This window comes from Carcharodon carcharias, chromosome 10, assembly GCF_017639515.1.
Source record: "Carcharodon carcharias isolate sCarCar2 chromosome 10, sCarCar2.pri, whole genome shotgun sequence".
Taxonomy (NCBI): Eukaryota; Metazoa; Chordata; class Chondrichthyes; order Lamniformes; family Lamnidae; genus Carcharodon; species Carcharodon carcharias.
This window is the reverse complement of record NC_054476.1, coordinates 149,183,831-149,198,397: the sequence shown is the minus strand read 5'-3', so window position 1 is coordinate 149,198,397 and position 14,567 is coordinate 149,183,831. Positions and strand designations below refer to the sequence as shown.

At 47.8% G+C, this 14,567-nt stretch overlaps 1 protein-coding gene across 1 annotated transcript in view; it reads right to left on the bottom strand.

The window, feature by feature from the left end:
• The window catches only part of ppm1e (protein phosphatase, Mg2+/Mn2+ dependent, 1E), a 261,513-nt gene extending 247,461 nt beyond the window's left edge, over positions 1–14,052 (bottom strand). The window contains exon 1 of the mRNA XM_041196705.1: positions 13,871–14,052. Within this exon, the coding sequence (XP_041052639.1) occupies positions 13,871–14,052 (182 nt within the window). The remainder of the gene's footprint in view (positions 1–13,870) is intronic.
• Between the last annotated feature and the right edge of the window lie 515 nt (positions 14,053–14,567).

Genomic DNA, 14,567 nt, shown 5'->3' with positions numbered 1-14,567 from the left:
CTGTCTGTGAGGAATGGTTGCTTGGGTAAGGTAATGAAGGGGGAACCCTCGCTCCCACTCGACCTACCCATCAGGGCGCTTGTCTCAGCAAGAGACAGTCCCAACAGGAGAGGAGATGGGGAAGTAGGGTGGATGAAGAGGCAGTACTGGGGGAGCGGGGTTGGGTGGGTGAGAGGGTCACTTCCCACCAATCTGACATTACTCAGCGTCTGGGGTCCACCAGACTCGTGTCAAGCTGAGGAAGCCACAGCTAAGAATGTGAGGATAGTTTCAGTTCACCTCTCTCTTAGAAATATCTCTTGCGTGTGGTAAATATACTCGATTGTAGTGCTTACGTAAGAAATAGGAGCAGGAGGAAGCCATTCGGTCTCTTGAGCCTGTTCTGCCATTCGTGGCTGACCTTCTATCTCAATTCCACCTTCCTGCACTATCCCCATATCCCTTAACTCCCTTAGTACCAAAAAAATCCATCAATCGCAGTCTTGAATATACCCAACGACTGAGCACCCCCCGCCCTCGGGGCAGAGAATTTCAAAGATTCACGACCCTCTGAGTGAAGAAATTTCTCTTCATCTCAGTCCAAAATGGCTGACCCCTTATCTTGAGGCTGTGACCCCGTGCATTAGATTCCCCAGCCAGGGGAAAACATTTCCTCATCATCTACCCAGTCCAGCCCTTTAATTATTTTATGTTTCAATTAGATCTAAAGTCCAGGGACTGTAGATCTAGTCTACTCAATATCTCCTCACAGGACAATCCCACCATCCAGGAAGCAGTCTACTGACCCTCCACTGCGCTCCCTCTAGGGCAAGTGCATCCTTCCTTAGGTAAGTAGACCAAAACCCCACACACAGTTCTCCAGGTGAGGCCTCGCCAATGCCCTGTTTAAATTTAGTAAGAGTTTGTTACTCTTATAATCCAATCGCTTTGTAGGTAAAGCTAACATACCATTTTCCTCCATAATTGCTTGCTGTGATCTACACGTTAAGAGTGGAAAACTCAGCACCCAACTTGGACGTAGCATGCTCCCATCACAGCTACAATGAATGGCCAGTTAATCAGTTTTTGGGTGGTGTTGGGGGGAGTGGGGAGGCGGGAGGAATGTTGACCTTGTCTCTTCAAAGTGGTGCCGTGGGACTCCCTATCGGAGAAGCTGTTTCTCAGTGTCTCTCACTGCATCGTTTTTCCGGTTGCCCCTGATTCTCCTTTGTTCTTTTGTGACTGTAACACCATCTGTTCCTTTCACACTTCTTGATGCTAAAGCTGTCTCTCTGGCTCCTTTCCAGCCTCAGTGGACTCGGTCTTGGTTCTGTATCTGTCAGTCAGTCAGTCAGGCGGACAGTCAGGCGGACAGTCAGGCGGACAGTCAGGCGGACAGACAGGCGGACAGACAGGCGGACAGACAGGCGGACAGACAGGCGGACAGACAGGCGGACAGACAGGCGGACAGACAGGCGGACAGACAGGCGGACAGACAGGCGGACAGACAGGCGGACAGACAGGCGGACAGACAGGCGGACAGACAGGCGGACAGACAGGCGGACAGACAGGCGGACAGACAGGCGGACAGACAGGCGGACAGACAGGCGGACAGACAGGCGGACAGACAGGCGGACAGACAGGCGGACAGACACACTTACAAAATCACAGAAGGAGGCCATTCTGCCCATCTTGCCTGTGCTGACTCTTTGAAAGAGCTGTCCACTTGGTCCCATTCCCCCTGCTCTTTCCCCATGGCCCTGCAAATGTTTTCCTTTTCAAGCCTTGAAAGGATATAATGAATCCACTTCCCCCACCCTTTCAGCCAGCACATTCCAAGTCACAATAACTCACTGTGTAAAAAAACTCCCAAATCCCCTCTGCTTCTTTTGCCAGTCATCTTAAATGTGTGTTCTCTGGTTACTGACCCTCCTGCCAGTGGAAACAGTTTCTCCCTATCTACTCTCTCAAAACCCCTCATCATTTTGAACACCTCAGTTAAGTCTCCCCTTACCCTTCTCAGCTCTTAGGGGAACAATCCGAGATTCTCCCAGTCACACCACACAACATCATTCAAAGTAAATCCCCCTCTGCACCTTCCCCTGGGCCTTGACGTCTTTCTTAAAGAGTGGGGCCCAGAATTGGACACAATTGCCTATGGGTCTTCCATGACACAATGTGGCTTTAAGCCACGACCATATTTGGTAAAGTTGGCCTTAGCATCTTCTGAGCTTTGGAAGGGTTCCTGCTCCTGACCGCTACCCAGTGATGCCTGGGCGAAGGTGCGGAGGTTAATCTTGGATGGGACCGGGGTCAGTTGTGACACTCCGTGCCTGCCAATGCCCACCATCTTTAAGGCCAATGAAGAACAAGGCTCGACTCTACTTCTAGGCCTCAACATGAGGAAGAGAAAACCTTTTGCTCTTTCTCAAGCTGTCTTCAAATCCTCCCGACAGTGACTAAGAATTTGTGGCATCTGTCAGAGTTAGGAACTTGGGACAACAGCAGCGGAGCGGAGAGCCAAGGAGGACAGGCAGGTAGAACGAGTGCAGATCCTTGATCAAATTGGATGGTGGAGTAAGCGCGAGGGGCTGGGTGGCTTGTTCTTATCAGAGGCTATGAGAGTGACCTTGAGACATTGGACTTTCCAATGCTCCAAAGCAGGGGAACATGCTCCTACAGAAGATGGAGAAACGTGATTTGATTCCATCCAGAGTCTATAGTGAAGACTTTGGATAAGAAAAAATACCTAGGAATGGACCCAGGGATGAGAGATTTTAGCTACAAGGTTAAATGGGGAATCTGGGGTTGTTCTCCTTGGAGTGAGGAAATTGAAAGGAGATCTGATAAAATACAAGATAATGGCAGGATTAGAAAAGATAGACAAAGAAAAGCTGTTCTGTCCCCACCAGCTGATGGTACATAGACTTGGGGACACTGACTTAAGATTTTGGGCAAGAGATGCAGGAAGGATGTGAGGAAGAACATTTTTACACCGCAAGTGGTAATGAGCTGGAACTCGCTGCCTACGGAAGTGGAGGAAGTGGCGTCGATTAATGATTTTGAAAGGAATTTTGATGGACACTTGAGGGAAATAAATTTGCAGGGCCATGGAGGTTGAGCGGGAGAGATGGGACTGGCTGGATTGCTCTAAAAAGAGTCACCACGGACTCGATGGGCCAAATGGCAGCCTCCTGTGCCATAATGAATCCGACTGTTGAACAGGGGAATCAACTCCCCAAGCCTCAGACACACAGTAACTCTCCTGTGGTAAGCCACTATTCCAAATCAAGGTAGCTGTCCCTCATTTACAACAGAGCAAAGACTTCCTCCTCTTCCCTATACCCCTTCCTCTCCTGATCTTCTGCAGGTGCAGTGTTGACAACTCTGGTCAGGCATATTCCAGGAGGTTTCATCACATGACCTCCCACCATTGGTTAGTTGGCATACCCCTCCTTGTGACTCACCCTCACCCCCACCCCACACATACAAACCAATCGGAAGCCTGGCGGAGTCTTCATTACCCAATTGGATAAATTTTAACTGACAATCAAATTTATTTTGCCACCTCCAATAATTTTAGATCTTGTAAGCAAATGTGTTCAAGGGAAACGAAAATATACACACTTTTTTTTTTTAAAAAGCCCCTGTGATTTTCCTCCTGGATTTGGGCAATGTTCTGGAGATTAATCTCCAATTCATGAAGACTCCAGGACAATCCTGGCAAGTTGGCAACACTAGATGGATGCCTTGCACTTCCAACCTCCACCATAAACATTTATTTTTCTATTATGGGGTCTGTTTTACACAACGAGTGGTCAGGATTCGGAATGCATTGTCTGATAGGATGGTGGAAACAGATTCAACTGTTGCCTTCCACAGGGAATTGGAGAAACGCTTGAAGATGAAAATATTGCAGGTTTTTGAGGAACAAGCAGGGATGTGGGACTAACCGCATCCACTGCTCATTAGAAGAGGCAGTACAGACACGATGGGCCTTCCTATTCTCTGATTTTAGAAAGTTGTTTGATTGGCTGAGGCAGAAGGTCATTGTGATGAAACTCCCACAAGCACAACCCCCCCTCCCCCACCCAAGCAGAGTTGGAATCCCAGGCCCGAGGCCTTGCGGGAATTAGGAAGAACCCTTCTTGGCTCTGAGCCAACAGGTCATGGGTTCAAGTCCCACTCCAAACATTTGAGGGCATAATGCTCACACCCAGTTCAGCACTGAAGGAGTGCTGCGCAGCTGGCGGTGCTGTCTTTTGATGAAACTTTAAACCAAAAAGTCTGCCCTCACAGGTGAACGTAAAGATCCCACAGACACTATTTCAGAGGAGAGAGCAGGGAGTTCTCCCTGGTGTCCAGCCCAATACAGACCCAAAATAGATGACTTAGTAATTTATGTCAATGCTGATGTGGTATCTTGCTGTGCACAAATTGGCCACCATTGAATCTCTAATGCAGGAATTCCTACATTTCAACCATGACTATGCTTTAAAAATTCTTCATACTACTATTCCAAGCTTCCTGTCTTTCCCTCAGAGGGTGGGGACTGTGCAGATTATTGCCTATTATCTATCCCAGATAATCTTAAAAGCATGAGATAAGTCTAACAATAGATAGAACATCCCTCTGACATCACCCTAGCAATGGTTGCAGGTTTGTGAACCAACTCGCAATAATTTCATTGATTGCCAGAGTTAGAGTTGCACATTCTTTCATGGGATGTGGGCATCGTTGGCAAGACTGGCATTTGTTATCCATTCCTAATTGCCCTTGCTAGGTCACTTCAGGGTAGTTAAGAGTCAACCACATTGCTGTGTGGGTCTGGAGTCACATGTAGGCCAGACTGAGTAAAGATGACACATTTCCTTCTCTAAAGGAGCCTTAGTGAACCAGATGGGTTTTTGCAACTGGTCACTATTGCTGAGACTAGCTTTATATTCCAGGTTTATTTATTAATATAAGTCAAATTCCACCAGCTGCCAGAGTGGGATTTGAACCCATGCCCCCAGGAATGAGCCTAGGTCTCTGGATTACTAGCCTAGTGGCATTTGCCACTATCTGCCACCATTCTCTTTCTCTCTCTCTCTCTCTCTCTCTCTCTCTCTCTCTCTCTCTCTCTCTCTCTCTCTCTCTCTCTCTCTCTCTCTCTCTCTCTCTCTCTCTCTCTCTCTCTCTCTCTCTCTCTCTCTCTCTCTCTCTCTCTCTCTGAGATGTTAGGCAGGGTGGCTATAAACTTGGTAGAATTTAAGGAGGGTCTTAAAGGAGGAGAGAGAGGCTGAGAGGTTTAGGAAGGGAATTCCAGAGCTTAGGGTTTAGGCAGTTGAAGGTCCAGTGGCAAAAGAGGTGGGGGATGCACAAGAGACCAGAATTAACAGGGTGCAGAGATCTCGGTGAGTTGTTCGGATAGAAGTGGTTACAGAGTTCATGGAGAGATTGGGGGAAAAGGAGGATGAAAATTTAAAAACCCATGTGTTGCCGGAGTGGGAGCCAATGTAGGTCGGCGAGTGCAGGGGTTAAGGCCGAATGAGATTTGATGCGGGTTAGGGTCTGAGCAACCGTGTTTTGGATAAATTCAGATTTAACAGGAAGACGGGAGGGGGGGGAGGGGGGGAGGGGGGGTGCAGTTAGGAAAGCATCAGAATAATCAAGTCTGGAGGTGACAAAGGCACTGATAAGGGTTTCAGCAGCAGATGGACTGAGGCAGGAAGGGAGACGGGTGACATTATGGAGGTAGAAGCAGGTGGTCTTGGTGATGGGGGCGGGGATGTGGGAACAGAAGCTCGGGTTAGGGTCAAATAGAAACCAAGGTTGTGAACCGTCTGCACCCAGTCAGCACCAGGGATGGGGATTGAATCAGTGACTAGGGAAAGGAGTTTGTGGTGAGGACCAAAGGACCTAATAGTTAATTGCAGGAAATTTATTTTTATCCAGGATTGCATGACTTACACCACCACCTGGAAGTTCCCCTCCAAGCCCCACATCATCCTGGCTTGGAAATATATCGCCGTTCCTTCACTGTCGCAGGGTCAAATCCTGGAACTCCCTCCCAAACAGCACTGTGGGTGTACCTACACCACAGGGACAGCAGCGGTTCAAGAAGGCAGCTCACCACCGCCTTCTCAAGGAGCACTTAAGGATGGGCAATAAATGCTGGTCTACCCAGTGACACCCACATCCTGTAGATGAATAAACAAGCAACGTGACTAGTCAGGTGCCGTGGAGGAGTTGAGAGAGGTGGTGGCGAGGTGGGGCCCTCCTCTCAGCTTCCCCACCCACCCCTCCACCGCAAGCATCCCTTTAACTGTTTAAATGACTGAAAACAATTTTCTTTCCAAATTGCAGATTTACTTGGACAAGCCCTACACAAATATTCTCCTCACACTCCCATATCACTCTGTCCCGAGCCTCTGCATTGTAGTCAAGCAGCAGGGGTGGACAAACGACGCAGCCTCAGTGACCTCTACCCAGAAAGGTTGACCTCAGGTGGATTCAGCTCATTGGACTGCAGGTCACAAAACGTGAAGGCAAGGTCAAGAACCACACGGTGCCTACTAATTCCAGCAAGGGTTTCGCAATGGACGTTAATGCTACTGTCAGGAGCCCAGTTGGGGGAGAGGCTCACACATACCATTCTGGATAATTCCAGTCCCCTCAGTATCGATGGCTTGTCGCTAAGCCAGGAGATTTGTGGGTTCGACCTCCAGCCCAGGATCCCAGCTCAGTGCGATGCTGGGGCAGTGCTGAGGGAGCACTGCACTGTCAGAGGTGCAGCACCCACAGGGGAATGTCTGCCCTCTCAGGTGGACGTAAAAGATCCCACAACACTATTTTGAAGGAGAGTTGGGGGATTGTTCTCCCGGTGTCCCAATCAATATTCTTCCTTCAACCAGCAGTGCTAGCACCAATGGAACAGGTGAACACCAATCAGCTATTCAACCCTGCAGACACCACATCTGGGGCTAATTCCTTTACAAGTGTCAACAAGCACTCTCCATGGTTCTTAGCCAACAGGTTGTGGGTTCAAGCCCCACTTCGGACGCTTGAACACATAATCCTAGCTGACACACCCAGTGCAGTACTGAGGAAGAATTGCATTGTCAGAGGTGCAGGCTTTCAGATGAAACCTTAAACCAAGGCCCCATCTACCCTCTTAGGGGAATATATAGATCGCAAAGCCATTATTTTGGAGAAGAAAAGACCTCCCCAGTATCTGGGCCAATATTTATTCCTCCTGATCAAGCAATGTCCTGATTTTAAAATCCTCATCCGTGTTTCCAAATCCCTCCCCGGCCTCAGCCCTTCCCTATCTCTGTAATCTCAAGTTCCACAATCCTCAGATATCCACACACCTCAAATTCTGACCTCTTGTGCATCCCCAATTATAACTGCTGTAACATGGGTGGCTGTGCCTCCAGTTGCCTAGGCCCCAAGCTCTGGACTACCCTCCCTGACTCTGTACCTCGCTTTGCTCCTTTAAGACACTTCTTAAAACCTTCCTGTTTGACCAAGCTTTTGGTCACCTGACCGAATATCACCTTTGTGCCTCGGTATCATACTTTGTTTTGTAATGCTCCAGTGAAGGACCTTGGGACGTATTATTATGTTAAAGGCGCTATATAAATGTAAGTTGTTGTTGTTCAACAACAGATGATCTGGGAATTTATATTATTGCTGAGAGTTTGCTGTGTGGCTTCCTACATTACATGAGTGACTACACCTCACTGTAATACTTAATTGGCAATAAACCACTTTGGGATGTACTGAGGCTGTAAAGCTATAAACACACACACACACACACCATTTTTTTTATTCATTCATGTGATGTGGGTGCTGCTGGCTAGGCCAGCATTTATTGCCCATCCCTAATTGCCCTTGTTTAGAGGGCATTTAAGCATCAGCCACATTGCTGTAGGTCTGGAGTCACACATAGGCCAGGCCACTTAAGGAGAGCAGATTTCCTTCCCTAAAGGGCATTAGTGAACCAGATGGGTTTTTACAGCAATGATCACCATCAGACTTCCATAGAATTCAATTTTCACCATCTGCTGTGGTGGGATTTGAACCTGGAATCCCCAGAGCGTTATCCTGGTGTCCCTAGATTACTAGCCCAGCAGCAGTACTACTGCACCATCACCCTCCCTATGATCCAAGGCTGATTCCTTTACAGGTGTCAGCAAGGTTTGTTTGGATTATTTGTTTGGGTAATGACTAGAGTGGCTCATCTCACAACCAATGAAGGGTCATCATCTGCCAGTTTATGACAACAAGCTCTCACAAACAGCAATGAGAGAATGACCAGGTAATCTGTTTTGCTGATGTTGCCAGGACACTGGGGAGAACTCTCCTATCCTTCTTAGAAATAGTGCCACTGGATCTTTTACGCCCACCTAATGGGGCAGACAGAGCCTCAATTTTATGTCTCATGCGAAAGACAGCACCTCCAACAGCACTCCCCCGGTTTTGCACTGGGAGCATCTTCATGGATTATATGACTTGAAATCAGAGAGGAAAGTGCTACCACCAATCCACGGCTGATTCCTGTAACTAACTTTTAATACTCAGGGCTAAGATGCATCTTATGTACAATACACACACTGGTTACTCTGCGGGTGGAACGTTAAAATAATACGTTCAGCTTCTGACCCTGACAAAAAATTCAACCTACAAGCTGGAAAATCTCATCCACGTACTTAGTTGAGAGACAGCACAGTGGGGTTGGGGAAACATTGCAAATCAGCTACGATGGGACTTTTTGAAGACCAGCTGGGTCAGTCCCCTCATCACAGACGTTCACCTCCTGCTGGACAATCATGGAGCCACATTGCCAGTCAGTGCCCCTAGTCTGGCTCAGCCTCACACTGCCCTCTAGCACAAACAGCGGGAAGTGCAGCAGGATACTGGATGAGACGCTACGAGATATATGGGGAGGGTGGAATGTTCCAAAGGAGGATATACACCGAATTAAAATGAAATTTGTTATTTGAAAAAAGAACATGCTGACAGATAGCTGCAGTAACGTATCTGAAAGAATATCACAGTCCAAATTCACAGAATCCCATCCAACACCAACAAGTGAAGATTAGTCACAGCACTGATAAGAACTGATTACCTGACAGAGTGAACAAGGCAGTGTGTACATGAAGGGGACTTATATGATTAGATAGAATTTACAGCATAGAGACAGGCCGTTCAGTATATCTGGTGTGTACCAGTGTTTATGCTCCACATGAACGTCCTCATCGTCTCAAGCTATCAGCAACTCCTATTCTTTTCTCTGTCCTGAGTTTATCCAACTTCTCCTTAAATCCATCTGTACTATTGGCCTCAACTACTCCTTATACATTCTAACCTCTCCCTGGGCCAAGAGATTTCTCCTGAATACGCTACAGTGTTATATTTATTGATGACCATCTTATAATTATGATGCCTGGCTTTGGTCACCCCACAAGTAGAAAGATCATTTTAAAAATTCATTTACGGGATGTGGGTGTTGCTGGCTAGGCCAGCATTTATTGCCCATCCCTAATTGCCCTTGAGAAGGTGGTGATGAGCTGCCTTCTTGAATCGCTGCAGTCCATGTGGTGTAGGTACACCCACAGTGCTATTAGGGAGGGAGTTCCAGGATTTTGATCCAGTGACAGTGAAGGAACAGCGATATATTTCCAAGTCAGGATGGTGAGTGGCTTGGAGGGGAACTTCCAGGTGGTGGTGTTCCCAGCTATCTGCTGCCCTTGTCCTAAATGGTAGTGGTCATGGGTTTGGAAGGCACTGCCTAAGGAGGCTTGGTGAGTTCCTGCAGTGCATCTTGTAGATGGTACACATTGCTGCTACTGTGTGTCGGTGGCAGAGGGAGTGAATGTCTGTGGACGGGGTGCCAAACAAGGGCTGCTTGTCCTGTATAGTGTCAAGGTTCTTGAGTGTTGTGGGAGCTGCAGTCATCCAGGTACGTGGAGAATATTCCATCACACTCCTGACTTGTGACTTGTAGATGGTGGACAGGCTTTGGGGAGTCGGGAGGCGAGTTACTCATTGCAGGATTCCTCTGACCTGTTTTTGTAGCCACAGTATTTATATGGCTAGTCCAGTTCAGTTTCTGGTCAATGGTAACCCCCAGGACGTGGGGGGTTCAGCAATGGTAATGCCATTGAATGTCGAGGGGTCATGGTTAGTTTCTTGTGTGGTGTAAATGTTACTTGCCACTTGTCAGCCCAAGCCTAGATATTGTCTAGGTCTTGCTGCATTTGGACATGGACTGCTTCAGTATCTGAGGAGTCATGAATGGTGCTGAACATTGTGCAATCATCAGCGAACATCCCCACTTCTGAATTTATGATGGAAGGAAGGTCATTGATCAAGTAGCTGAGGGTGGCTAGACTGAGGACACTACCCTAAGGAACTCCTGCAATGGTGTCCTGAAACTGAGGTGAATGATCATAGAGTTACCACAACACAAAAGCAAAATACTGTGGATGTTGGAAATACTCAGCAGGTCTGGCAGCATCTATGGAGAGAGAAACAAGTGTTAATGTTTCCAGTCTGTGACCTTTGATGAAACATTACTTCTGTTTTTCTCTCCACAACTGCTGCCTGGCCTGCTGAGTATTTCCAGCATTTTGTTTCAATATCATTCTGTTAAGGGAGTCAAGGGTTATGAGGGACATGCAGGAAAGTGGAGTTAAGGGGGAGACAATGGCGTAGTGCTAAGGCCACTAGACTAGTAATCCAGAGGACACAGCAGCTGGTGGAATTTAAATTCAATTAACCAAAGAATCTGGAATTAGAAGCTGGTCTCAGTAATAGTGACTATGAAACCATTGTCAATTGTTGTAAAAAACCATCTAGTTCAGTAATATTCTTTAGGGAAGGAAATCTGCCATCCTTACTTGGCCTACATGTGACTCCAGACACACAGTAATGTGGTTGACTCTTAACTGCCCTCTGAAATGGCCTAGCAAGCCACCAGGACAATAAGGGATGGGCAACAAATGCTGGCCTTGCCAGTGATGCCCACATTCCATGAAAGAATAAATTAGTTAAAGCCATAATCAGACCAGCCATGATCTTACTAAATGGTGTAGCAGGCTTGATGGGCCAAATGGCCAACTTCTGTTTCTATTTCTTACATTCTTATGATTGTTATACTCCCAAAGTGATAAAACAGGACATCCCAGATCTCCACGGCTACTGCCAATGCAATATTCAGTTACAGGGGAGATGTTGGTGTAGTGGTAGTGTCACTAGACCAGTAATCCAGAGGCCTAGGTTAATACACAGGTTCAAATCCCACCATGCCAGCTGATGGAATTTAAATTCAATTAATAAAATCTGAATTGAAAGCTAATTCAGTAATGGTGACCGTGAAACTATCGCTGATTGTTGCAAAAACCCATCTTGGTTCACACTTCAGGAAAGGAAATCTGCTGTCCTTACCCAGTCTGGCCTACATGTGACTCCAGATCCACATTGGTGTGGTTGACTCTTAACTACCCTCTGAAATGGCCTAGCCACTCAGTTCAATGGCAATAGGGATAGGCAACAAATGCTGGCCTTGAAAAAAAAAGTCTCTCCAACTCAAGAGGCTACTCAACTCAGAATGACATTCCCAGGATTCGATTCACTGTTTTTGTTTTAAGTACAGAGTGATATATGATTCCCATATGGAAGAATTGACAGTACGCTCCATGTCACTCCGCAGGTAAAACAGGTGTTAGGAGCTATGTTTGGAACGGAGGCAGAATGGAGAGATGGAAACGGTGGGGGGAGGGCAGGAATAAATATCAGTCGAAACTGGGTCCCAACACGGTGTCCCAAATTCCGACGCTGTAACTATCCGTCCTGGTTCTGCTGTTTATATTAATCAGCACCGTTCTCACCAACACTGTTGTCAAGGTGAAACTAACATGGTCTTAAATCTCCCTCCCGTCACCTTCAGAATAATTTCTACTCCTCACACTTCAAACTTTTTGTGTGCCTTAAAAAAAATGATCCAACAATTTGAATTAAACAAAACAGGAACCCGCAAAGTAGGGGGGGGGGGGGAGAGTTGTGGGTTTGGGGCTGAAAATTCTAATGATCAGATCATTTGAGTGAAGCAATTTGAAGAGTCGAGGGCTGAAACTGTGTATTTTTTTTAATTAAATGCAAAAAAAAGTAACTGAATTTTCATTTTAAAAGCGGCCAGGAATAAAATATAATTCTCGGGGGGGGGGGGGGGGAGAGGGGGATTCTTTTTGTTAAAATATTAAATGAAATCCGCTATCCGGCGGCGTGTTCAGTCCCCCAGAGTGAGGGACAAGGTCTGAGATGAATGATTGGAGGTGGCGCGGGGGCGCGCAGGGAGCAAGTGGGTGGGTGGGTGGGGAGCGCGCCTGTCAGTTTCCCAGGACACAAGATCTACCCTTAACCCGGGAAGGGAAGGGGAGGGGGGCGAAATGGCATCCATCTGCACCCCTCCCTTTGGGAGACATGTCCCGGGAGAAGGCTTCTCTCCCGGACGGGAATAGCTACAATCCTCAGGTAACCAGATCCGGTGACCTGGGAACCAGCGCGTTCTGATTTTCGGGACTGCCCGGCGATCGGGGGGGCGGGGGGCAAGGGCAGGGGTGCAGACCGATTGGGCTGCAACGAAAACGCTTATTAATTCCGCTCCGTGCCTTGTCACAAAAGGAATTTTCCCACTAAATCGAATCGGGGGCAGACCTAAGACACTGCGTGTCAAGCGTGAGCCGGGCACACGGGAAACCTCCAATTCAGAGCGAAATGAACAGTTTAAACCTCTTACACAAGAGAGAAAACACTCCGGCATTAAGCAACAACAAAAAAAAGGCATAACCAAACCAAACCACTATCCACCCCCAGCCGCTGGTTTATTTTGGGTTTTTTTTTAAACAAAATAAACAAATGTCAGCAAAATCTTTTACAGAGCGACTCATTCACTCCAGCACAGACCAGGTGACACTTAACTGCACCCGGACACATTCAGTGCAAAACTCCGAAAAGACAATCGCTTTTTCAAACAGAGAGAAAAAAAAAGAAATCCTGCGATCCAACTTTAATAGTAACCTGTAACTTTTCCTGCATTCTCACATCGTTGCTTTGTAGACTGGGTATTAATAAATAGCCCGGGGTTCCTGTCAGCATACGAAGTCCCTGAGTTTAACAGCTAAAAGCAGATTAACCGGTCATTCCTCCCTCCAACCCCCCACCCCCACACCAAACAGCCTGGGTCAGCCCTGATCCCTTTTGATTTAACACTCAAGATAAGCTAGGGTAAATACAGACATTGTACGGTGCCTTTTTTCATCGCTTTGTTTTTTTCCCCCTTTGCATTTCGCACATGGGAGTTTCAGATTGTTTGTACATTTTACAACCGTCTCCATCTCCAATCCCTTTAATCTCTTATCTCCTTTTTACAGCGTTACTACGACGGGTTTCAATGTCAAACTCCCCATTTCCCCGCACGACATCTAATCCAAAGGAAGACTTCTTTCTCACACTGTACATTACAGTGAATGCTCTCTTTTTTAAAAGAAAAAAAACCTTTTAGGTTAATCTAACAAATGCTCTTTTCTCTCCCAACTGCATCTCACTCTAATACAATCGCCAGTTCGTTCTCTAGTATCAATTTAATGCTCACAGCCATTCTCTACCCCCCTCCCCCGGTTTCCAAAAGGAATAAAGGCTTCATATTGTCACCTTCAGCCCAATTTCACTTATAGTCGCGGATTGAAGTACTTTGAACATTGCAAACGGAGCTGCTCTCTTTCTCTCTCTCTATCCCCCAGTTTGTTTGCATGTTTTGGTATTTTGTGTCGCTCGCATTTGGATTTAATGCACCGGGGGAGGAGTATTGGTTGAATTAAGTCTAATAAGGTCGGTACTTAACTATCTGCAGAGATGCTGGAGGCAGAGGTCCAGGCACTCGCCCTCCACCTCTTCCTCGGTGATGTGGTTGGAGACGGGCCGGAGGGGCAGCGGGTCCTCCTCGCCGAAGGGACCCCGGAATTCCCGCAGCAGCAGCTCCAGGAACCTCCGGAAAGCTTTCTCCTCGCTGGCCGAAGCTGCCATCCCTTCGCATTCCCGGAGCCCGAGCGAATCCGCAGCACGGTCCAGGGTAGGAGGGAGAAGCGCAGCGCCGTCTGCTTCCACCAGGGGGAGGGAGGGAGGGAGGGAGGCGTGCGCGCCCCCCAGCCCGGGTGGCCGGCGCGCGCGCGCCACCCACCGGCCAAGGTGAGCGCGCGACCCATCCCTCCACAGACAATGGGCGCGCGTCACTCCTCCTGAACTCCCCGCGTGCACGCGCACCCCCTCAACAGGAGAGAGCGCGCCCACTACGCCATGCATGCGCGTGCACGATGCCCATTAGGGTGTGTGTGTTCACGTCATCCTTTGGAGGGAGGAGGAGGAGGAGGAGGAAGAGGAGGGGGGGGTTCTCCCCAAAGTAGGCCATTCAGCCCCCTCTGCCATTCTATAAGATCATGGCTGATCTGGTTGGAGTCTCAACTCCACTTTCCTGTCTGCCCCCCCCCCCCCCCCCATAACCCTTGAGTCCCTCATCTATCATAAATCTGTCTAACTCTGCC